Source organism: Paramacrobiotus metropolitanus, unplaced genomic scaffold (assembly GCF_019649055.1).
Source record: "Paramacrobiotus metropolitanus isolate TYO unplaced genomic scaffold, Prichtersi_v1.0 Parri_scaffold0000036, whole genome shotgun sequence".
In the NCBI taxonomy this organism is placed as follows: Eukaryota; Metazoa; Tardigrada; class Eutardigrada; order Parachela; family Macrobiotidae; genus Paramacrobiotus; species Paramacrobiotus metropolitanus.
In genome coordinates this window covers 1196307-1220765 of record NW_026570256.1, presented here as the reverse complement: position 1 = coordinate 1220765, position 24459 = coordinate 1196307, and the positions used below count along the sequence as shown (strand labels likewise).

General features: G+C 42.4%; 5 protein-coding genes across 9 annotated transcripts; 2 read left to right on the top strand and 3 right to left on the bottom strand.

The window, feature by feature from the left end:
* Positions 1-3754: 3754 nt before the first annotated feature.
* LOC129589651 (neprilysin-4-like) lies at positions 3755-7543 on the bottom strand. 2 transcript variants are annotated; one of them, XM_055484484.1, is made up of 11 exons: positions 7278-7543; positions 6835-6996; positions 6629-6712; positions 6155-6561; positions 6013-6089; positions 5433-5946; positions 5135-5303; positions 4717-4836; positions 4431-4621; positions 4264-4362; positions 3755-4200 (listed from the first exon to the last, which is right to left on the bottom strand). In XM_055484484.1, exons 1-11 carry the CDS (start codon positions 7489-7491, stop codon positions 4030-4032), a joined length of 2208 nt encoding a protein of 735 aa, XP_055340459.1. In that variant the 5' UTR covers positions 7492-7543; the 3' UTR covers positions 3755-4029. The 2 variants fall into 2 exon arrangements, with proteins under 2 accessions (XP_055340459.1, XP_055340458.1); XM_055484483.1 differs by having other exon boundaries at positions 5433-6089.
* Positions 7544-8398: 855 nt separating this feature from the next.
* On the bottom strand, positions 8399-12694 carry LOC129589657 (beta-1,4-galactosyltransferase 4-like). Of its 3 annotated transcripts, XM_055484492.1 has the most exons (6): positions 12539-12694; positions 12153-12198; positions 11078-11867; positions 10252-10350; positions 9637-9894; positions 8399-9105 (listed from the first exon to the last, which is right to left on the bottom strand). In XM_055484492.1, exons 3-6 carry the CDS (start codon positions 11649-11651, stop codon positions 8840-8842), a joined length of 1197 nt encoding a protein of 398 aa, XP_055340467.1. In that variant the 5' UTR covers positions 11652-11867; positions 12153-12198; positions 12539-12694; the 3' UTR covers positions 8399-8839. The 3 variants fall into 3 exon arrangements, with proteins under 3 accessions (XP_055340467.1, XP_055340468.1, XP_055340466.1); XM_055484493.1 differs by lacking the exon at positions 12153-12198 and having other exon boundaries at positions 12539-12556; XM_055484491.1 differs by lacking the exons at positions 12153-12198; positions 12539-12694 and having other exon boundaries at positions 11078-12132.
* A 746-nt stretch (positions 12695-13440) lies between these two features.
* On the bottom strand, positions 13441-18157 carry LOC129589660 (beta-1,4-galactosyltransferase 4-like). Of its 2 annotated transcripts, none has more exons than XM_055484494.1 (4): positions 17096-18157; positions 15951-16049; positions 15021-15278; positions 13441-13920 (listed from the first exon to the last, which is right to left on the bottom strand). In XM_055484494.1, the coding sequence occupies exons 1-4, from the start codon at positions 17598-17600 to the stop codon at positions 13595-13597; spliced, it is 1188 nt and encodes a 395-aa protein (XP_055340469.1). In that variant the 5' UTR covers positions 17601-18157; the 3' UTR covers positions 13441-13594. The 2 variants fall into 2 exon arrangements, with proteins under 2 accessions (XP_055340469.1, XP_055340470.1); XM_055484495.1 differs by having other exon boundaries at positions 15951-16046.
* Positions 18158-19894: 1737 nt separating this feature from the next.
* LOC129589656 (uncharacterized) lies at positions 19895-21828 on the top strand. The gene is made up of 3 exons (XM_055484490.1): positions 19895-20969; positions 21036-21200; positions 21370-21828. Exons 1-3 carry the CDS (start codon positions 19977-19979, stop codon positions 21529-21531), a joined length of 1320 nt encoding a protein of 439 aa, XP_055340465.1. The 5' UTR covers positions 19895-19976; the 3' UTR covers positions 21532-21828.
* A 1225-nt stretch (positions 21829-23053) lies between these two features.
* LOC129589662 (uncharacterized) lies at positions 23054-23982 on the top strand. The gene is made up of 3 exons (XM_055484497.1): positions 23054-23393; positions 23586-23750; positions 23818-23982. The coding sequence occupies exons 1-3, from the start codon at positions 23115-23117 to the stop codon at positions 23962-23964; spliced, it is 591 nt and encodes a 196-aa protein (XP_055340472.1). The 5' UTR covers positions 23054-23114; the 3' UTR covers positions 23965-23982.
* The last annotated feature ends 477 nt before the right edge of the window (positions 23983-24459 follow it).

Here is a 24459-nt window from a genome sequence, read left to right as displayed (position 1 = left end):
CATGTATTATTCATGTGTGATTTATTAAGCAACACAGTAGAAAAGCGCCTGGAAGTTGATTAAACGAAGTGACTATGCACAGGCGTTGATGGTACTGGTTACAGTTCTTGTTAAGAGTATCTGAGTAGGTATTATAGGAACGCATAGTTTTAATTTTCATAATGATGCATAATAATGCTTGCTGTTTTTAATGATAATGCATTGTTATATTCTCGAGTTGCATATACTGTATAATCGTAAATAATTAACCAATGCTACATAAATTCATTTACGAACGGTAATATAATTATTATGGTAATAATAATCATGGTAATATAATCAGTATTAAAGGGTGTTCCATCGTAGTTAGATCACTCTTCTGGACAAAGGAGCAGTTTTAGACTAATGCTAGGTCCATTACTTCAGTTGTAAGAAAAAGTTGTACAACAAATCGTAGTCTTAAAATGGGAACTACGACTGCAACATTCGTAGTCGTAGTTTCCAGGATGTTGTAGCAATGTTGTCAGTTATTACTTTGTGCAACACTTCCCGGCCATACTCAACCGCAACAAAAATTTAAGCCAACCCAGCAGAGATACGATTGGCGGAGATAATCCCTCTTTTTACATTTATTAACAAGCGGAAGCAACATTTTTATTTATTACAAAGGTCCTCCAAAGTTAGTTTCTCTATGTATCTCCCGGCATAAACGCCTTTGGCTCTAATGAACCATATCTTTAGAAACGTCCCTCATTAACGAACCAAGTAAAAATATAACTCTACCTAATTACAATCAAATGGAGAAGAACTGCCGAGAAAACTGTCAAAGGTTTTACGCACTTTGCCACGTGTTTTACCTAGACAGTTTTTAATATTTTTCTTAGATTTTTTATTTTTCTTTTCTCAGTTTTTCATTGAATCTTTTGATTCTTATTTCCCTGGTTAGTTTACATAATTACTTATACAACAAAAATATATCACATGTTTATTGCTTCAAATGGCGGCGAGGGCAAAATAGGAAACTTAGTTTGGGCCTCCGTTGTAATATCACACGAAAATGTACAGAAGTACAGCATACCAATCAATGCGCTATTATACCCAAAAAACCAGTCCAATATATACCAAGACTTATGAAGTTGCTATTGGTCGCAGGATATCGAGTTTTCTAAAAATTTGTCGGTACAGTTATATAATACAGAGTAAGAAACATGTAATTGATGTTACTAAACAGTTTGAACTTTGAAGTATTGTGCACTACAATGCAGTTTCTGGTTATGGTAATCAGTTCATAGGTGACATCATAATGATAACAAGTAATTAATGAGTATTATTGTTTTAAATAAGTATGCATGTAGAGCTGCACACCTATACACATACCTATGGTAATTCTGACAAAACTCAGAAGAAAGTAGAAAGGAAGAAAAGCCCCTCCCTCCTACAACATCAATCTACAACAAATTTTTCGTCGTGCAACTTTTTTCTGCAACTTTCGCGTCCATACTACATAATTCATTACAACAAAACTGCTGCAACAAAATTAATCGCGCACATACTTTTCTACGATTGTTGCAAGATTTCTATTGTTTTCCGAATTACAACTGAAGTATGGATCTAGCATAATACAACGGCGACCGAATCGCCCAAAGAATATATTAATAAAAAGAACAGCAATAGATTTGGTGCCCAATGCCCTGCGTCTATGGTCAGTCGGAATTTGCCCCCGGCTGCATTGCAGTGCCAGTACCAAATGCCCTTCAATTGGCCTCAAACAACGTGGCTTAAACATGTAATCAGCATGATGTATACAATATACATCATACACAGGATACGTGGCTTCGATTAGTAAAACACCAGAAGCTTTTTAATTAAAATCCGTTTGTTACGGAATCCCGGAGATACGAACAATGGCCTTCAAACCTGACCTGGCAAATTGAATAAAGGTAATAGCTCGTATCATTACCAGCATTGCATCATGCACGTTAACGATACATCCTTGATGATTTGTTGTTCCAGTATTTAAACATTCGTTAAACAGAATATGCCGTTTAGTTGACTTTCTTTTAGTTGACTGTTTATTTGCCCATACCGGACCGATTATGCCTGTAATAATTATTGACTCTGTTAATGCTCAGTCACAGAGTGACCATTGGCTCATTCTCGATAACTGCCTGTAGGCCCAAAGGCGGTAGTCCTTATTTATCCACAGTATAGCTTAGCGGTGATTAATTTATGATGGAATCGCGCAATAACTTGCTTAAAAAGACCAACTATCAGTTGAAAGACCATTTAAAGCGTCTTGGGAAGAGTACCGCCGGAAACAAGGAGGATTTAGTGGACCGTTTGTACAACGCTCTGAAATCACCCGATAGCAACGCTTCTACACCAGCGCCGCCCGCGGCGGGCCGACTCTCTGGGCTGCTTGCGCAGAAAAGCGTCCAGCAGCCGTTGCGCGCTGCGCCTAAGCCTGCGAGTAGAACGATCGAAAATGTCGCGGCGACAATTGGTCTCTCCGCAACAGGAGTCGCGCAGCTCAAGGCCAACGGATTCAACAGTGCCGATGACTTGCATCTACTCCGAAAGAAACCGGATCTGATTCTTAAAGCCATTAGCCCTCTCTGCGATCAGTTAAAGCTGACCAAACTCTTGTGTCCGAAAGAGACTTCCAGAAGCGTAAAGGAGGAGCAGAATGCGCAAACGTCCAGCGAACCTGCGGCGCGTAATAATGTCCAGCCACCATCGGCCCGTCCAGCACCTCATGCAACACCGGCCCGCCCAGCACCTGCACCTCCAGTAGCAGTCTTTCCAACATCTCACACGAAACCATTTCCAACACCGGCCTCTCCACCGCCAGCCTGTCCCCCATCTTACCGTACACCGTCATCCCGTCCACCACCTGCCTGTTCATCACCGGTTCGTAATACCTTTCGAAGTTCCGGTAAGTGCGAATCAAACAAATCCTTTAGACTTCCGTTCTTCAAGTAAACTAGTTGTCTACACTTTTGCGTTATTTAAAATCGCCGCACCGGATAGTGTTCGCGTGCCTTGCACAGCAGATAACGACTGTAAGAAAGTGGGCCTCGCGACCTTTATCGTTTATGTATGAATTTATCTCCTTGGCACCGCAAAAAATTGTCGCGAACCGCTTATTGCGAGACAGTTGGTCACAAACTAAGGCCCATTGCAGGTTAATTGCCACAAGATATTCAGGCAACCGGAGTTCGGTCGGGAGGTGCCGTCGCAAAGTCTAGTGGTCACAAAGACATTTCGTCAGAGCGACAACTTTTTTCGCACCATATGTCGAAGAAATCTATATTGCATTTTAATAGAAAACTGCTTAATTCAGCTAATATTTTCGTAGACAGCGGACACTTTTCGCGCGCGGCCCATCCATATGCCGGATCATCTCGTCGCTCCCAAATGACAAACAATCAGCCAATCCGCGGTCCTCATGCCGCTTGTCATCGGTGGAACGATGGCAGATGTAACGCACCCGATAACTGCATATTTTCGCACAAGTGCCAGTTTTGCGCTGGACAGCATCAAGGACGGTTCTGCCGCGCTCGAAATTCGGTTTATCGAGGACCGGCATACCGGTAGAAGAGCCGTAAGACAGCGTACCGGAAATCGTGTCTGACATAGTAACTGTTTTTGACGCACTGCTTTACTTCTCATGGCAACTGGTAACTTCTTTTGTTGGCTACGATTGTACGTGTTATACATACTATTAAAGGTTGTTAAGCAAAATTTTGTTGCGGTGTGGCATACTCGTTAGCGTTGTATGATCATGCACTAAGCGATGCATATGTGAGAGCAATTTTGTTTTGCAAGGTATTACTGTGAATTCCGCTGTTGTACGTACTCTGTACATTACTAAAATTAATTACGTACTCCCGAGGTGTACAAAATTTGTCATAGCACGCTCTCGCAAACGTTCTCTAGTTATGTTCAAGTCTATACAGAGTATTCAGGCAACCCGAACCGTCAGATCTATGTCGTATTTTTGTGTCCGACTGCGATGCGCGCGCACTGCACCGGCTAACCAGAACTTGGTTACCAAACTCCATCAGCCTGTGACCGTTCACCATTATTCGTACAGTTAAAGATGCGAGCAAAGTCCGGCGTATTATTCAATATGCCGTTTACACGGTATTTTCCCGGACTGTGCGGATCCGTTAGAATCAACATCTTCTGCATTTCTGGACGATACTGTTCACACCAGCTCTGAAAAATAACAGTGCAGCTGCACACCTTAGGTGTTTCTTTTCGTATCCAAAAATCTCTTACGTATGCGTGCGCCAAGTAAAACATTTTCTCAAATGGGACATTCTCAAATCCGGGAAGGGCTTTCATCGCAACACCATCGCGCTCCAGTTTTCGGTATGCCTAGTATTAGATTCGGATACGGTTGTATTAAGTGGAAAATTTGTTATACAAAATATGCTGTTTCTTACCAGAAGTGCTGCTTTGAAACCACCACCATCGGCAATATTTTCGCCCTGTGTCAGATTTCCATTGACGTGCAGGCCAAAGCTTTCGTACGCATTGTACTGCTGGACAACACCCGTCGCTTTACGATCGTACTCAGCTTTATCTGCCGCGGTCCACCAGTCTCGAAGATTGCCGTCTTTGTCAAACATTGCACCTTCAAAAAAATAACATAGTGTGGTCGTCATCTGCTGTGAATGACATTATTTTTGGTAATTATATATAAGAGAGAAATACAGTAAAAGAACATACCCGTATCGTCAAATCCATGCGTTAGCTCGTGTCCCACAACAGCACCCATCCCGGCATAGTTGATATACTCTGGTAGCTCGGCATCGAAATATGGATACTGCGAGATTCCCGCTAATATCGCTGTAAAATAGCACCTCTATACAGTTTATACAATAAATTACATGTTCGCGTACAATGTATGACAAAAAAAACAGAACTCAGTCAGTCGATTCAATTTGCAAAATTGTAAGTGAAATCGCTAAGCAGTGTGCGAAAACACATTCGGTGTGCTTCCATCGACATTATTGTTTCAGAAGAAAGAAGCTATTTCAGTCACTTACGTACTATGCCTATAAACGAAGCATTAGATTATTTAGCATACATTGTCCGAAACCCACAATGGGCGCCCCTCATTCCACCTCAGCTCCGGATTGCTTACCTATACCGTTAATACTGTTCTCGTAAAACGCATTCACTTCGGATGTAGCCATCGCGGTTTCCATCAGTTCTAATCTTGTTGGAACACGATCTAATCGACGAACTACCGTGAGGTAATTCAAATTCTTTCCAAACCGGGCAAGTTCGAATAACGACGCATTGGACTGAGCCTGAAAAACTTTGTTTAGCACTTGGCATTCAAACTGATTCCTTCGATGGGGTCGGATGGGCATCATCTATCTTACATAGTAAGTGAAAAATTGTTAAAACAACTTTTCATACTGTGATCGAGCACCGACCTGGCCGTAATCGCGATCGAGTTTTGCTGGATCCGAGAACGAATCGGAATACAGTTCAAACTCGGCAATATTATCTAGTTTAGCGATAGCGTGCTCCTTGGTTTTGCTGCCCATCCAGGTGGTGCTGCCGATTATCTCTCGCATTGCCGCTTTCAAATCTTTTACCATTTTCTGGAGGGATGTCCGTGCTTCTTTAGAAACCGCTTTATCGACATACAGAGCACCGGTCGGTACCGGAAACAAAACCGAAACGTAACCGATGCAGTCTTTCCAGCGCGGTTGCTGTTCATCCATACCAGTGATCTTGCGGCTGTATTCTTCGAAAAACTTTCGGATGAAAAATGGTAGTGTATAGCTGTACATATCCAACAATCGCCAGCCGAGAAAGTTCATTAATCCTCGTCGGGCTGCCGGATCATTTTCCAGTTTTAGAAGACGATTATCCAACGCCATAAATGCGTCCGGATTCGTTACATAAATTTCCGTATCGGATGTTATCGGGTAAGTGACGTTGCTGTTAGAAATCATATTCTGCAGTAGAGTGGTAAAGTTCTTGGCAAGCATGGATTTGGAAAAATACCGAGACTGGAAGTGGGCTACGGTCATATTAGCGTACGCTTGTTTTGGATTTCTTGCAGTAGCTGCCGGTAGCGAAATCTAAAGTTAGCGCAGAAACACAGCGTTAGTCCTTTCTAATACAATAATGCCAGCGGTAAGCTTACGTTGGCCAGAAAGGTCATCCATTCAACGACACTGGCAGCATCGTTTTGCAAACTGGTTCGATTAAGGATTGTTGAGGCGTTCGTGGATTTTAAAAGCGTTTCTACAACACCACTGAACATGTCCAGTGTACCGTTCACGTACAGATCTAGAGTTGGCCCATCGACAATATCCTTTTCAAATCCGGAATCGACTCCCAGGAATATCAACATCTGCGATGAATTAGAGAGGGAATGGTCCACAGACAACTGCACCAGGTGACGCGCATTGTACAATGCCGACAACCGAAACAGATAATCGGCAATGGGCACCGTTGTATCTTTCCACGCAGGATTGATCGCTGGCCATTGGCCAATGGTTTCGGTAAAAGCTTTCAGTGCAAAACTTACGCCATCATCATTAATACTTTCTGCAACAGACATCGCGCTTAGCAATAAACTAGTGTGAGAGGCAGGTTGTCGTCGTATGGTCTGCACCTTCGTTAACGCACTTCTTAAAGAAATCTTTCACCACAGCTTTGGATCTAAAGATGTTTTCCGATGCAGTATCGTTCAGAACACCTGTGCAATATTAAATCTTGCAAAGCCGGTAGTAATTGCAAGCACAATAAATGGATTCAGAAGGCAATAAATAAATGGCACAATAAATGGATTCAGAAGGCTGATCAGAGTGACCATGCTACCTCGAAGCTGCTCGGTAGCCGTATCGTCCATTTCCTGCATAAGTGAGACGCTGGCTTTATCCGCTGGCATAGGATGCGATTTTATCCAGTTATTGCATGTGTAGGCAAAGAAGTCTTCGCAAGGATCCACTTTTGTATCAAGGGAGGATAATAAATCCTGTCCTGCTTATAAGACAAGAATTTTGTACAACGGAAGATGGCAATATCGGGAAGATTTCCCGGTTAACTAAACCTGAAACGCCCAAGTAATTCGTACTAAGCGCTCTTAAACCATTTGCATCAATGATATATTATTTCGGTGGTATGCACATTATGAACTGCAATCTTAATATCGGAAGAAAATCCAAGACATACGAGTCAAAACAATAAAAAAATCAACGGAGATAATAATTATGAAGTAAAAAACGTTACGTGTATTACGTAGAAACGTCTGACAGCCATACCTGCCCGGCGACACATCGCACTTTCGCAAACGTTGGTATTGGTTGTCTTAGCTGTCACAGTGGGCACGCCATGCCCAACGGATACCGGCGATTTCGTACCAATCTCGAACTTCTCATTGGTGGTATTCATTACAGTCGGCAACCCGGAGATGACTATGCTCAACATCATGGCAAGCGACTGGATGCACCCTAGTATATCTCCAATGAAAAACATGTTAACAGATTCCGCGGAACGTAAATTTTGTCAATGCGCCCGAGCACCTTAAATTAGATCTGCTGTTGTACCGGTACATGCAATGCCGGTCCCATAGCCTGGCTCGTTTAGTGTTTTGTTGATTTAGCACGACATGCAGAGCGGCCTCGTCTTGCTAGTCAAATTTACTCGCGCCATCTTTTGTCCAGATTGTTTAATTTGTTGGAAAACGTTCTGGATATGCTTTGCTATTTTCTGTGGAGTTTGTTTGTGCGGGTAATTGATGCCTTCACTATTTTCTGTGAAGTTTGTTGGTTTGTGTGGATGATTGCACCGATGGCACGCGCCTCTGATAAACGAGAACAAGGTGCTGCTCGTCTTGCAATGACCTGTAACCAGCCGCTTTTCATACTTGAATTACAGACTGTATTCGCATAGGAATGGCTGAACAAAAGAAACTTGCTAACGTTCACGTTTTTCTCCGAAGGTCTGGTTTTAAAGCATGCGTCTGTGCAAACAACTCAAATCCACACGAAATGTGCGGCGCTCGTGCTTTGATGACGCATGACGGCATTTAAGGATGAAAGACAACCTTGTTTAAAACTGAATTGCAGTAGAAACATTCCTTGATTGCGCTGACGATGATGTGTGAGCTATAACGGAGGTACTGAAGGGTCTGTGCTTTATGGGTGACGAAACGCTATGCTAGTGTAACGTCCTTCGCGAGGCCGCTTCTTTCGCTGGCTTGATTACAAAAATACAACAAAGCTACACTACGTAGTGTAACTACATCCGCGGAGTGTCTCCTTGTTGTACAGTATCGAGCCAGCGATAGAATCTGAAATATTTTAAAGTAACACTTTTAATGAAATCTGTAATTTTAAAGTTTGAACAAAGTGCAGATTAAATGTGAAATATGCGCAAAAATGGGAAATAAAATTTAGAAAACGTCAGTGGACTTTGGCATTATATCCAAGCAAACGTATTATGTTTTTATTACGGTCGTACTCGACACGGAATGTTAGTAAGTGATTGTTTCTGAATAGCATCTATGATGAGCTAGTCGAAACACCATCACACGCCTGGCGTCAACTCAATTTCACTCATAAAAGGGGTACAGTTATAAAACAATTAGTATCATTCTCTTATATTTGCCATCAGTTATAAAACTTTTAAAACATGAGTTTAAAAAATTAAATAATTGTCAGTGAGCAATGAAGCAAAACGGATTCCGTAATACTGGTGGTTAACACGAATACTGGTCATCAAGCACAGACACACACACAATCCATTCCGATTTCTACCGTTCAAATTTACATCCGAAGCCTGTGTTGAGCACACCGCCCTAGTATCACCCAAATGCCCGTTTTCAAGCTGGCTGCCCAATATCCACCAGCATCCATGTATACAGCGGTCGTGATTCAAAGGCGCGGACAATGTACGTCACACTGGACAGCCCATCCGTATCGAACCGCTCTGCAGCGCTTTCCAAAAGTGCGTAGCGCTCGGGGTTTTTTGGATTGCCGGTATCGCTGCCATGTTTGATCATAGTGTACTGACCAACATCCACCGGTGATCTGTCCCAGTCGCCGATTTTCGCGTTAACACGCGCAAACAGATCGTCGTCTTCCCCACCTATAAAAGCAAGCACATCATGGTCCACAGTTCCGAATGCATCATTATACCCTCAATATTCGTAATTAAAGCCGGCTCGAACAAAGCTACTCGCACAGCTTCAGATTGCTTGAAAGCTTACGGTTTTGCAGTGAATGATATACTTATGGAAAGCGCCGCTGATTTTTATGGAAAAGGGTTTCTTGATATTTTAAAATTAAATTTTAAAATTAAAATTTATTTTAAAATTACAGCTGTGTAATTTCGCATTTTCAGCAGTTTTGTCGAAGTCAAGTCGTTGTTATATGTACAATGTAGCATTCCGGGGAGAACAGCTTAGAAAAAAATTCTAAACTATGTATAAAAACACTGTTGACTAGTTTACAATGCATACATTTTATTTTCATTTTTCATGATGCATGCTAGCCTTTTGTATCGCCAGCTATGACTTATCAGTATGCGCCAACGGCGGTAGTGTGGCCGAGAACCGAGATAGCAGATGGGTTTCAGATTTGCTCTGTATAAGGGACGGTAGGCTTTTACGGTACTTACCCCAGCCCCAGTACAGATTAGAAAATCCGTTAATACTTCTAAACTGCTGACTGGTGAAGGACACCACGCCGCCGAAATAGATGGCGTACATGGCCTTGTATTTAAATTTCTCCAGGGCAGTGGATAACAATGTCGGGGATTCCGGACAGTTGTAGGAGTTTTTATCGTTCTCCGGTATCATATCAACGTCATGGAAGACAAAGCAGGTGTAATCACGGATCTTATTGGCCTCCAGGAACCCCACATTAAACAATTTGGCTGTAAATAAAAGTCGAGAGCATTGTAAGCATAAATACAAGCAGCTTATAGCTATTTTTCAACATCTGTATTAATAATCAAAGTAATAATTTCAATACGAGTGGGGTGGTTATACATCAGAATGGAGGGTTAATGACATAGAACGGAGGATCAGAGCTGACTGCAGTTCTGGTCTCCGTTCCGCATATTAAATTCGACTGTCAGCTTGACAGACTGACTTCACTTTAATCGTAAAATTCAACATGTATTTTTAGTACTGAAGTCTTGAAGTTTTAAAATAAATTCAAGGCAAGACGCAGCGAGTCTTAAAGTTTTAAATTGTTTACAGTTCCACTCTTGAGTAGCGACGTAACGTACCGCGGTTAAACGTTTCGTCTCCAGCTTGCTCTACAATAAAAATCCTGTAATCCAATTGCTGCCGTTGCAGAAAAGGGTGAAGATGATTCAGGAAAACTTCTAAAAAACAGAGTAATCATAAGATCTGAATTCGCCAGACGTTCAACGAACAGCTATCACTTTTGCATGCCCCTGCTCATAACTGACGACAAATTCTGAAAAAAAGTGTTTCGTGTTTTCAGTGTTCTCAGTACGTTGCCGATCTGATTCTGTTGGCTTTCCTAAGTTTTCCGAACAGCACATGCATCTGATCAAACGGCTTAAATTTCGGGGTGGTACTATTTTTCAAACAGTATTTTTCGGAGGGGGGCGCTGTTTTTCAAACCACTGCGCATCGTGTTTTATGGAAATTGAACCCAGTAGATACCGATATTTGCAGTTTCACAACCTTGGGAGCAGCATTCTGAAATTTAGCGCCACATTATTTTTGTGACCGTTTACTGTTTATTCGTTAAATCATAACAATTATTATGAAGCAATTTTGCGAATTTAATTGGGCGGCGGCGCTATTTTTCAAACGGGTTATGGAGGGGCTTATTACGAGGGGCCTTATTATGGGGGGAGGTGCAAATTCGATAATTACGGTAATCAAACGGTTAATGTTCATGTGAATTACAAAAACAGGACGATAAAAGTTAAGAAGCCAACAAGGCCGCCACTACTGCGAAACGGGCTCGAAAATCGCCGTTACAATATCGCCCGGCAAACTAGAATAACAGCTGCAACTCCTACGCGGACTACTATTTTTACACAGTTATACTACCGTTCGCAAAAGGAAAGAACTCACGCAAGTGTTCAGTGCGATTGCGGTAGACAACCAACACGGCCAACCGATGCCGTCCCCGCTGCACGCAGTGATCAGGATTCCAGTGTCCTCCGTGTTGCACCTGCGGATTGTCCGCGATTATATCCGCATCTGAGCGCACAGCCAAGTTGACACGCTGTCGTCCAATCAGCGTTGCGGGAGCCTTGTCGCACAGCTGTACAATATCCGACCCATTGAGGGGGTCGTGCTGATCGTAGAAGATACGCCAGCGCACGGGACGATGGTGGTAGGCATCGTAATACCCGCTGGCATTGCACACATACTCCTCGTTGTCTTCCAGGGGAAAGGGTGCAGGGGAAGGACAGTTGCGGGGTCGGTGTCTGCTTACCGATACGATGAACACGAAAATCCATAGGAGGGTGGCAAAGGAGAAGGCGCAACTGAAGAGGAGAAAAGCGATGCGGCGGGGACGAGGTAGCTTCCAACGAGTGTTGCGGAATGCCGACAGCGTTGAATCAGCACCTGTGGGGATCTCATGGCAGCGGGTGTTGATGCAACACTTCACCCTGCACTGACGGAAACAACGCGTCCCCATTATTCTTGCGATCGGCGATGATCATTCCGGAGTATGTAAGAAATTTTCGACTGCACGCTCATAGCAGTGACTAGTGAGTTAAGTAAGCCATGTTCGTTGTTGAGGGAAGAGAGCAACAAGACTTCACGCAGAATGTAAATGCTCCCCTGATAAAAGGGTAACCAGACTTTCACATGCGTCAATCAATCCGGTTTTCGGAAATCACCTTTCGCGTTCCTTGAAAGGAAAATCGTGACATGTATTTTAAATCGGTCATGCACCGACAAAACTGTATAAAATTCGATCAACAGGCAAACATAAAACGCATACCGTAACACATGATTATTCAGAAAAGACAGGTCTGCAATCTCTGCAGTCTACACACAAGTGCGAACAAGTCTACACACGGTGGTGTGATGGATCGGACGAGATACCAAAGAATCTGTGACACTAGGGACTTTCTGTTAATTATTTGCTCAAGTTATCGCACGCTAACTTACGATAAAGTGCTGGTACACAAACCTTGAGTACGGTAATCGCCAATGAAGCATAGATAACTATCCAATAACTGCAAGCGTAACGGCTGTGATGTTATACAATGCTTGGAATTCCTTGAATACAGAACATGCTACTCCTACAATAACACTACAATAACATATGACACATGCAGTAATACTAATGCCCCGCGTACGATTAACGTTAAGCCACACTCGATAATTATAAAGCCCAACGTTGGACCAAATTTCAAAAATTACGAGTTTGAATACGGACGTCAATTGCAGCGTATATTAGCATGGTATACCTGCTGATGAATTCTACAATAAATGGTGTAGAACGCACCAGTATAATAATTACTGCGATGGCATAATTCGCTAACGTAGTACTTATTTCTTGAGAAAATCTTTTACCATATGTCCACAGGTGTTCTCCTGTTCTGCAGCGTTCAGTACACTTTATCCTCGGAAAAGTAATTTGGAAAAAACCGGTAACGTAAACAAATTATTGATACAAAAATTTACCGAGAAATTGATCGTTAACACCATCTTTCGTTCCTGAAATGACTGAGACGCTGGATTCAATCGAAGCACAGACAAATGAGACAATACGCGGTTTTATCCAGTTACTGCATGTTTAGACGAAGAAAATCGTTAAAATTTATGTTAGTATCACTCATTATAAATGAGTAACCTAATATTATCTGATCGTATGCAACCATTACACCGATCCTTTATTTGATGATGCACAGGGCCGAAGTCCTGTGTCACTACTTCTGACGTATGTGTGACCGATGTGCCCTGTGTGGTACAGTACTTAAAACATTGTCAGTACTCATGGTCAGTAATGCACAATACGGCGGCAAGGGTATTGGCTAGTTATAGGATGCTTGTACATTGTCAAATTTTATCAAAAATTGTAGCACAGATCCAGCACGGCTGTATCAAAGGAAGACTGGAAATTCTGACTTGCTTATAAGATAACAATACGCTCACTCAAAAATCGCAAAGTCCTGGAAGGCTGGACTACTTTTTACGCTTACTACAAGTTGCGCGCATTTCTTATGGAATTAAAGTTGCTTGGTCTGACTACGAGTAGGTGGTCATACAACAGCGAATAAGTATACAACTAGTATTAGGCCTTCCGAAAAAGCCCGAAAATGAAGCAAAGCAAAACGTGAATCTGAGGCGCTTTCTAACAAATAAAAATCAGTTACTCTGCAACAGTCACAATTTTGCTCGCTGACAGTTGAAGTAAGTCTAACATTTTTCGCTCGCTGTCAATTGAAGTAACTCTAAGATTTTATTAACTGCTCAAAAACCACAAGCTGTAAGCTACAGTGCACGAAAACTCAGAAGTGATCGATGTAACAATACCGGTTTCACAACTCTCAAACAAGGACGAATATCTCTGTTAGCCAATTAAGACAGCCATTAATTTTTCTTCCATGCTCACAACAAGATTGTCTATCACAAATCCACCTCTGAGCAATGCATAACAGTAGTGACAGCACCACACAAATGCCAGCTTTCACCGCGGCTGACCAACATCCACCAGAATCCACGTGTACAACGGTCGCCGTTCAATGGTGAGGGCGGCATACGTAACACTGGACAGCCATCTGTATCAAGCCGTTCGGCTGCGGTACCCAAAAGTTTGTGACGTTCGGGATTTTGCGGATTGCCGACATCATTGCCATGCTTAATCATGGTGTACTGACCGATATCCACCGGTGCCTTGTTCCATGCGCCGATTCTCGCATTTACACGCGCAAGTAGATCATCATCTTCCGCACCTACGATGACAAATGACGATCATTACGATCCCCAAGGCCACTGCATTCGCATTCACGTTTAGCAACTGCTTCACAGTGAGTTAGAAAATTCTCCGATTTTCCTCATAATTTGGTCACTTCAGTTTCAAGCACACGTTTTGTTTTAATATGTTTAATTTTGGTCTGCTGACAAAACGAAGTTACCAGAAATGAATAGTTATAGTAAAAAACGTCGCGCATGTATTTCTAAGCACAAACATCAACAAATTTCCGTAAAACAATAAAACGAAGAACGGGCATTGGACCGGCGCAATGTAAAAGTACTGTAATGTACTCTTCTACATTTACAAATTTCAACAATTTCGATTTATTTTGGTAACCGCAGAGCAGTGAAGAACACGACGATCAGCAGCTCATCCTCGTACGCTCTCGTACGATCTCCTCGTACGAAAAAACTCCTCGTACGATCAGCAGCTATTAATGTAGCGCCACATGAGGGTTGGTGCCAGCGACCGGTGATCAAAATATAAAACCGTACACTTACAACCAAAATAGGAGAAAAATCGGTGTACCCCTAAGGTAGAAATCGGTGTACCCCGGTGTACCCCTAAGGTAGAAAAATCGGTGTACCCCTAAGGTAGAAATTAATCACCCGGCTTGTACATATATAATTCGCGTATTCGTATCCAAATGTACAGAAGCTTTCACCGAACGTAACCGAATGACATATATGCACCGGCGTGAAACTTAAGGATATTTTCGGCATACAAATTAACGTACAAAAGGAATACTTCCAATGCGCATGCTAAAAGCGTTTGCCGGGTCGCACTGAGAACCGGGTTTGAGCACAAATGTGCTAATTTGCATGAAATGATTGAAATGAAGCCTGGGTATTTTAATTCTAACGATCTATCCGGCATCTGCTAATTAAGCGCTATTTAACGCTTTTACCACTCAACGATCGGTTGCAAGAAATATTTTGTCACACAGACTGTGCACTGTTTTCTCACACTAGTGACAGAGTACCGTAAAGGTCGTAGCCTGGGGCAAACGCAGTGTGTAAAGCGGCTCATGTTTCCCATTTTTTAGGCTGCATTCTTGTATGAGCATATTTTACTTACCCCAGCCCCAATACAGGTTTGAAAAGCCATTAATTTCTCGAAAATGGTGACTGGCAAAGGACACCACTCCGCCAAAATGGTGGGCGTACATCGGCTGATAATTAACTTTTTGTATGGCTCTTGCTAACAATGTCGGGTATTCCGGACAGTTGTAGGAGTTTCTGTCATTTTCCGGTAGCAGATCCACATCATTAAAGACGAAACAGGTGTAATTACGGAGCTTATTGGTCTCCAAAAATCCCGCATTAAACACTTTGCCTCCAATAAAACAGAAGAGCACACATAACGCAATAAGCCTACAAAACATTTCTGACTACTTCGAGTTCTCAGGTCCCTTAAAAGAAGATAAAACCGACAATTCTAAACATCTGACGATTTTAAGAATGAAAAATTTAAGAATTAATTTTAAGAAAGTTAATACAAAATACTGATTTAAAAATCTAACAAATTCGAGAAACCAGTGTTCTGCTGCTGCTAATAACGGCGGCTTAGGTGCGGCAAATTCGTCAACATGCGGTTTCGACCATACTGCGGCAAAATAATAAATAGCCACTTCATTCCCGTCTAATCATTCTTCAATATTGTATAAACTTATAAACACATACAAACATATTAATATACAGTACATATAAACATATTTCTATACATATACAGTACGAGCCCATTCTTGCGCTACTGACTCTTTTAAACGAAAGCCTAACCAGTTGCGCTTTGAGTCAAACATGGTGACGGAAATCGAAGAATGCTCGTGGTGGTAAACCAGTAATTTTATGCTGTCAAAAAAGATGGGCTATTATAGCTGCTAAAATGTAGCATGCACACAACAATTACAACTACTCGTACTTGTACCACAAACTACCGAGATACAGGGCGCTCTGAATAATCTATCATAAGTGTACATACGAACTTACGAATAGTGATGCACCATACCTTTATTGAATACACCATTTCCGGCTTGCTCCACAACGAAAAGGGTGTAATCCAACTGCTGCCTTTGAAGAAATGGATGCAAAGTATTCAATAAAACTTCTGAAAATAAAAAATTATTAATTCGAGAACCAATGTAACAACTAACAATGACAAAATCAGGGCAGTTAGAAGTCAACATAAAAACAACTGGATAGTGGCTGTAAAATTTAGCTCTCCACGTACGTTACGTTAAAATTATGACGTGTTACGAGAAAATCGTAATGGAAAAACATCGTTGGACCCTCAAGTTCTGCAGATTTCAAGCTATCCTAATCGGATTTAGGGTTTCTTCAGATACATTTTCTGAAAATCCTCTAAAACTTCTTCACGGTTGCCATGACTATGTTTTACCAAGACATTAGAATTTGCTGTTTCGGACAGCGGATAAAGATATTTTAAGTGTACGACGACGCAACGACGGTAATGATTTTTTTTTAATTTCTCCTGGAAAAACGCTAAATCCGAATTTTCCGGAAAAAAGCCTTAAAGATAGATCAGGATATTGTAATGCAAATACACTAGCCGCAAAATAGTGACAGCGTTTATTCTCATCGATTGGAGAATCAAGTCATCGAACAGTGAACATTTAAGTAAGTATAATTCATTTTAATTTGTCATGCTTAGTGAGATTAATGGAATGGCTGCACATTCTGCACTGTACAGTATTTTGTCGACGCAGACTGAAATACAATGCAGTCGTGACATTCTAGGTACGAGTAAGTAAGGTACCTATCCCGCAAACCCGTGTAAACTTTTTCTGGCCTACGAAGTCGACAAACGACACGGAGTGAAAGTTCTCACTATCATCCCTCTCCTAAATTCTGAATCGTCAAATTTGCTAGCAGAATCTATTAGCACATTGTGTTAAATACAGCAGGGTTGTGAATTCTGCTTTTGTGTCAAAACTGCATTGTCTGACACGTTTAATCTCTAAGCTTCCAAAACATTATGACGCCGCGCTGTAATTTCGACGAAATTGATCCAGGTTTCAGTAGTAGCACGAGAACGTAAAAGTAAATAACGACCCACCCCACTAACACCAGCATAGAACTGCCAAAACACAGTATCTTGTGATAGATTGCGAGTATCAAAAGGAGAACACTCACGCAGATGTTCTGCGCGATTGCGGTAGGCCACTATAACAGCCAACCGACGCCGTCCTCGCTGCACGCAGTGTGTGGGACGCCAGTGCCCTCCACGCTGCACATGCGGATTATCTGTGAGGATCTCCGCATCCGTGCGCACCGCCATGGGGACACGCTGCCGTCCAATCAGCGTCGCGGGGGTCTTGTCGCAAAGCGGCGTAATATCCGACCCATTAAGGGGATCCTGCTGATCATAGAAGATCCGCCAGCGCACGGGACGATGGTGGTAGGCATCGTAATACCCGCTGGCATTGCACACGTATTCCTCATTGTCTTCCAAGGGAAAAAGCGCAGGGGAGGGGCAGTGTCTGGGATAGTGCCTGTCTAATGAGGCGATGAAAGGGAGAACTGAGAAAAGCGTGGTGAGGGAAAGGGTGCAGCAGAAGATCAGGGGGAGGATGCGGCGGAGTCGCGCTGGCGCCCAGCTGTTGAGATGGGATGTTAAGAACGATCGAGCAGAGCTCATGATGATCTGATGATATGGGCCTCCCACATCATTAATATACGCTCATCCAGACTGTAGAGAGTAGCTACGCCTGAGTGCGCTACATTGATTCAACTATTACTTGTTGGAGGATGGCAGTCACTGCGAAAAGATGAAAATACAGGAACTGCCAACAAGCTAAAGCTTTGCTGATAAAGCGAGAAAATTTTTCAGCTTCAAGTTCAACCCGCACAGGGTGTTAGGAATTTAGGAGGTAAGGCCAAGTTGAATCACCACCTGCGCTTTAACAGGAAGGATAGCGACACGCAATTAAAATCAGCTTTGCGCTAAAAAAATTAATCTAAAACGTATTAAGTACAATGAAGTTATCAATAGCAAAATCAAATGTTTGCTGCGCATGTTCAATGTGCACAAACATGCACCACGGAGAAGATTTATATACGGTGATGTTTTCGATGCATCAGAGCAGCAAAACTGTAGCACTGCTTTTCAAATACTCTCATTTACTCATTTCGGCGATTTCGCAAAAGGCGAGAAGGATCGGTAACGTCCGCTTAACGCACAATTGGTACTTACCTGCTACAGTGACTGCATGGAATTTTTACGGTGGAAACCGGAAATTCAGTATAATGCGTAATTGCAACCCAATATTAAACGTATTTTTAATATGTATTCGGTTGATGAAACGAAACCACCGGACTGTTTGAAGCTATAAAGCAGAATACCTTCCTAACTTTGTAGAAGTATTTTTTTTTCAAAATAAAATACTTTACAACTGTACAAGATTAAACATCCGGAGCCGTTCAACGTATCAGCGTACCTTACCGATATGATCGACCTTGGACCGAAACGGAACCCATACAGCTTGCGCAACGCCGACCAAGTGACCATCAAGAAGAGTGCGGCAACGAAGTGTGGGGAGACGACGCTATCCTGGAGACTGGGAAAACTTCTGGATAAAGTTAACGAAAGCGGCAGTAATATTCTTGATTTACCTACACTTGGCTGTTTTAGAACCGCTCTGTACACAACTAAATTCTGTTAATCTGTTTTAATGAATCGCTTTTTCGTATATGATGTATCGCTGTTTTGGTGTATGTGTATGGAGTCTTCAGGTCAGTTTCCCACTCACTGATGTTTTCTAATTAGCGTTTCGCCAGCCAGGTTTAAAATCCCAGGCTAGATGTCATCCTAGCCGGATATGGGCTACCTGCACTGACTCAAATTAAATTAAATTAAATTAACTATAAATAGCTTAAAACTTTACGGTACGATATGTGGGACTTCCGAATTGCATCGCGTCGTAGTGCGTAAGAAGCGCAATTACCCACTTCTATGCATAAACGACACCGTATGGCGTATTCCATAACAGTCGAAAACGCAACGCTAACGGATAGCAAGTTGAGAGTTTGTTCGCCGTACAACATAGCACTTGAACGCATTCAACAATTTGTGCACTAACACTATCTAAAAATATTAATATGCAATTTTTGCTATAACCTGCCGATCTGCAACGCAGTGGTTACTGGTTTCCGTTTTGTTGTCGTGGTTTTTACAGCTTTATGCACCGGAAGTACTATGATACTTTTATTACTGTATGTATCTGTAGCAATTGTCTGCAAGCTTTATTAGCGTAGAGAGCAAACGTACGCAGTTCACGAACGGCGGCATCGTTCCAGTTATTTGTGTTATGCGCAACATGGTTTTTGAACGCTTCTGCAAGTTTACCACATTAATCATTTGCAGGATTTCGCTTTCCTAAATCTCTATGCAAGAATGTATTGCATGTAGGGGAAAGCGTTACAAACATAATTAATTAATTATTAACGTTTTCCAACCCAGATTACAATAAAACAGTAATGTGAATTAAAGATCACTAATTTTATTTAATTTTTTATGGTTTTTGACTGTACGTGTATTAGTAGGTTGTAACTACAGACTGTATCACTGCTGCCATCATGCGTTTATCGGGTTTTGAATTTATGTAAAAGCAGCACAAACGGTAAGATGAAACCGGTCAACAAACACTGCAAAGCGAGAGGGTTTGGTTACTTCCGTTACGATTGTTGACATTAGCTGTGGTTCCTTTATAATGGACGTCAAGGTCATAACTCTATCGAAGAGAAAATACTCAAAGGTGCACGCTAGCTAACATTTAAAAGGTGATAGAAATTATTCTGCCATTCTGTCTATGTCTGAACAGCTGGAACCGATCCGAAATTTCTTTCAGGCAAAATTTTGATAACGTCAGCGCTTCACTGGCTGCAGCAGACTTGCAAAATATGGTGAAATTGTTTCGCAGTTTATGAAAATAACCAGCCGCAGCTGGTGGCCCCATCACTGCATGCAAGTAATTGTATCGAGAATAAAATTTTTACCGAGAACTGCGCAAACACAATGACCCTTTCCAACAATTCCGCTGATCCCTTTTTGAAGAATATTTTTATGATATGGACAATTATTCTGGCAATAAATGGGTATGGCAGCTTGCGACGTCCCAGTACCGATAACGGTTTTCTGACCTTCATTACGAGCCTAATACGGCTGCTATGGAGCGTATGGCTGACTTTTTTCATGTGGATCCAAGTCGTTATCGATATATTTACAGTGATCAGTGGTGCCCGCAAAACCACCTCACAGGAGCTCATCCTGCAGATGCTGGGTATCGCCAGTTCCGTGATGAGTCGTGTTGGATGGACGACACTCATGCTGATTTACCATGAATGGCAGGATATTGTCCAGGATATCTGTCGGGTGTGTGCTCCGTATCTGAACACCAAGACAAGGAAGAAACTGGTGTGCCTTGTCACGGTGCTTTGCCTGATTGCTGTACCACGCTTCTGGTACTTTGGTTACCGGTCCTTCTACGCTTTTCCCTTTCCAGCGGATTATTCCAAAAATGCGTTGATTAAGATGTGCGCGCGGGATCCCGGTTGTCAGAATTCGCACTGGCAGACTGTGGCGGCGATTGTGGCGTCGGTGGGCATTCAGATGGGTCGTTTGACCAGCGGGATTTGTGGTTCCACGATTGAGTACTTTGTTCCCACGCTGTGTCTGGTTCTGGGAATATCCTTTCGTGTACTGGTGAGAGAAATGGTGCTGCAGATGCGCAGCTTATTGGAACCGCGAAAAGGGTGTGGAGATTTCGTTGGGCATTATATGCAACGCTACCGTGTACTGGAGAAAATTGTACGGCGCTTGGACAAATTGTTGTCCGTGATTGTCTCGGCGCACTACTTCGGGCAGGCGTTGAAGTTGCTGGATACGCTGCGACCGCGGAAGAAGGGATACTTAGCGGTGACCGTAACCGAGGATTACATTATTAGCCTGTATGAGCATCCACTGCTGATCGGGTTACATGCTTGCGCCCTGATTTACCTCAACGAAAAGGTTGGTTGCATAATTGTATTGCATCACTATACAGGTGTTCCCGTTTTAACAGTGAGATCGTCGTAGGCCAAATCAGTCATCCACGTTCTAGAGGAAATACAAGCGGGAGACAGCGATCTGGATGCTGATCAACAGCTGCAGGTCGTCGGACATGTCAATCGTCTCGCGACAAGCAACATTGGAATGACACTGGCCGGCATCGCCACTGTCGATCGACAATTTATTTTATCAGTAAGTCAGGGTTTACTTCGTTTTTTTGAAATTATGAGATATCCATGTTGAATGTGTCAAGGCAACCTTTTGGTATCAGAAATGGCGCTGCTATCTGAGGAGGACTTAACTGTATTATTCTAATGGTGCAAAAATAAATTAATAAAATAATTATCAAATAATGTTGCAGCTCATTGGCGTGCTGGCTTCTTACATGATGATCCTAGCGGAATTAAATAAACCGGATGGAAAGAATAACCAGGCTGCCAGCGACATGTCTTGTGAAGTCATCGATACAATATGCCTGCGGTCTGAACGAGACTTCAACTTTAACTTCAGCATGGTTTCTTGAGTTCCTTGTATGGCGACAGGGGTTTACTTAAACTTCCAGTCGCAAATACGCATCCTACCTAATTATTTTACATGCATGATTCTAGCGTGGCAACAGTTGGCAATAGTCTACTGTACATGCTGTGACACCTACCAATTTGTGCAACTAGATGGAAATAGATGGAAATAGTAGAGTAGCTTTTAAAGAACATTAATATTTTATGCATGCGTGGAATTTCAGTTTTATGTCAATAGGCGCTCGTAGCTGGTATGACGGTGTTTTAGATATTACAGATTTATTAAAGTGGCGAGAAATCTTCGAAGTTGACAGTCAAAACAACGAGATCGTAAAAATTAAAGCAAAAAATAATCCCGGTCATTTTAAACCGAATAAATTTTCTTTATGACCCTTTAAACTTTACAGTTTACATCAAATTTTGCTGCATCGAAATAATAACCGTTCCAGAAGGCTTGGTGTTTAAACTCTGAAACGCTACCCTTGTTTTCTTTTCCCTGGCGATTGGATTACTCCCGCACGCATACTTGATCTGTGTCTGCCAACGGAAGTGTATATATGCTTAGGTGAAGCAGCACTAGTCGACTACCACTTTTGCCGCGTCCCTCCATGATTTTGATCTTTACTGATTCTAGCATCACCGTCTCAACTGCAACCGATGTGGTGGACACTATTTACAGAATTTCCCTTTGCACTTACAGCAGCAATCACGACTTTTTATCGCCCATCCGGCTATCGAAATATAACATGTCATACGTATTGTATCTAGGCTACTGGGTACAGCGCACATACAGATCTATGCATCAGCAAGCTCTCAATAAATCAGTCCACAATCCACAGAGAACTACAGTGCATTTTCTTGATTGTCTTTTGGTGACACCAGTTTCCCGCACAACCTCCGCATCTCGCCTATGATGGATCGACCGTTTTTAATGAATCTCATGACACCGTTGTCACTGGTCTTAACGTTATCTGGTTACGGTGGATTTCGGTCACCATTAGGAAAAATTGGGTTGGGCCAGTGTTTGACCCGCGCGCTAAGACTGCTGTGGAGCAGCTGCCTGCTTTTCGTCATGTGGGCTGACGGCGGCGTGGCCGTGTACAAAATCCTCGGTTCGGGACAGATCACACGTGATGACCTCATCCCAGTGGGCATTGAATTATTAACACAACTGACACGACGTGCAGGACCGACCTACTTGATGCTGACGTTCTCCCGTTGGATAAAGGTCACGGAAGATATCTACGCTATATGCTCGCCGTATTTGATTGTCAAACAACGATTACTCCTCATCATTTTGATGACAATGCTTTCCGGAACTGGGGTGTTATTAGTTGCTTATACAGCGTACAGCGCGTTTATTTTCTTCCCGGCTGTGACGAACCGTTCATGGGACGCGATGGTTAATTTATGCTCCAGCAATGCCGCTTGTGTGTCGTCCTACTGGAAAAGCCAGCTTGTCAATGCAGTGTCCGTTTTTGCGGCGGTGTGTTCTGTTGTCTGCGTCGTCGGAGCATACACGGTGTGCTGTTTCTTGTCGGTCCTTTGTACAGTTTTCGGGTTAACTTTTGCCTGTGTAATTCAAAAAATGCAGTTGGATTGCACCAGCAAAAGCGGAATCCAGACCGTAAATCAGCATATCATGCAGTACAGGATGATTGAAAAGCTGGTGCGCCGTTTGGATGCAGTAGTTGCATTCTCTACACTGGTTCTGTACATGGGACAAGTTCTTGAACTGCTGGATTTGCTTAGGCCTAGAAAACCCTTCGAATACCGAAACACACCAGCGGAATACGGCATCCATGTCGCCGAGCATGTATTCGTTCTCTTGTTGAGCGCTGTAACACATCTCTTTCTACATGATCAGGTGAGCGGGCGCAGCCGGTGAAAGCTAAGGATTACCAATTTTGTGTTAAATCTATTAAAAAGAAACTTTTAATTATTTAGAGTAATTAATTGTCAATACATTTATCAGTATTATTATTTATACAATTAACTATCGTAGCCGAACTCATTTACGATAGAAACGAATGAAGGTAAAGGTAGTTTCACTTTGCAGGCAAAAACGATCATTCCCCTTTTACACGAATTACTGGCCGATGCCACCGACCTTCGGTTTGATCAGCGGTGTAAGATTTTCGGTCAACTTAATCATTGGTCAACCAATTGTGCAGGCTTTACGCTCTGGAACACGCTCGTGGCGAATCGTGAATTTATGGTGTCGGTAAGTCCTTATTATCTGTTAATGTCTGCGGCATAAATGTGACTTTCATCACTTCTCCGTTTTTCAGCTGTTTGGAATTATTGTGACATACGCTCTCGTGCTGGAAGAACTAGCCGAAGCCGACGTGAATGCCAGTCGACACCGCAGGAATATTACAAGTTGCGTTGATCGATTTTGGGTAGCCACTGTCTACGCCAGATGTGCGATAACATGACACGAGTACCCGGCTATATTTAACGTTTCTTGGTTATACCTTTGGTGCAACAGATGTATTAAAATCTGTTAGTTTTCTTATTTGTCGATTCTTTCAAGTGGGAAAACTCCATGTTTCTGCAGTATCTGGCAGAAATATGTCACAGAATCATAATCTGTAGCCGGAGCATGAACTGAAAAGTGCTGCAACGATACAAGGGTTAAACCTCGAATTAGATTTTATCATCCTTTATAAAAACCGCGAAACCAAAGCTCTTGTCTGCTTTAACGGTTCATGCATTAGATTCGTGCGTTGCCTTTGAAGTTGTTGAAAATCGCAGTTCAGTGAGATAATTTATATGTAGTTTTTTACTAATCAAGGGAAATGCTTTTTGACGTGCGATCCAGCCGGTGTATTCAAAAATATTGTAGCACGAATCAATGCATGTGGATGGTAGAAGATTCCAAACTTCCTTAATTTTGGCCTAACTGCTTCCCTAATTCAGGCCTTTCAAAT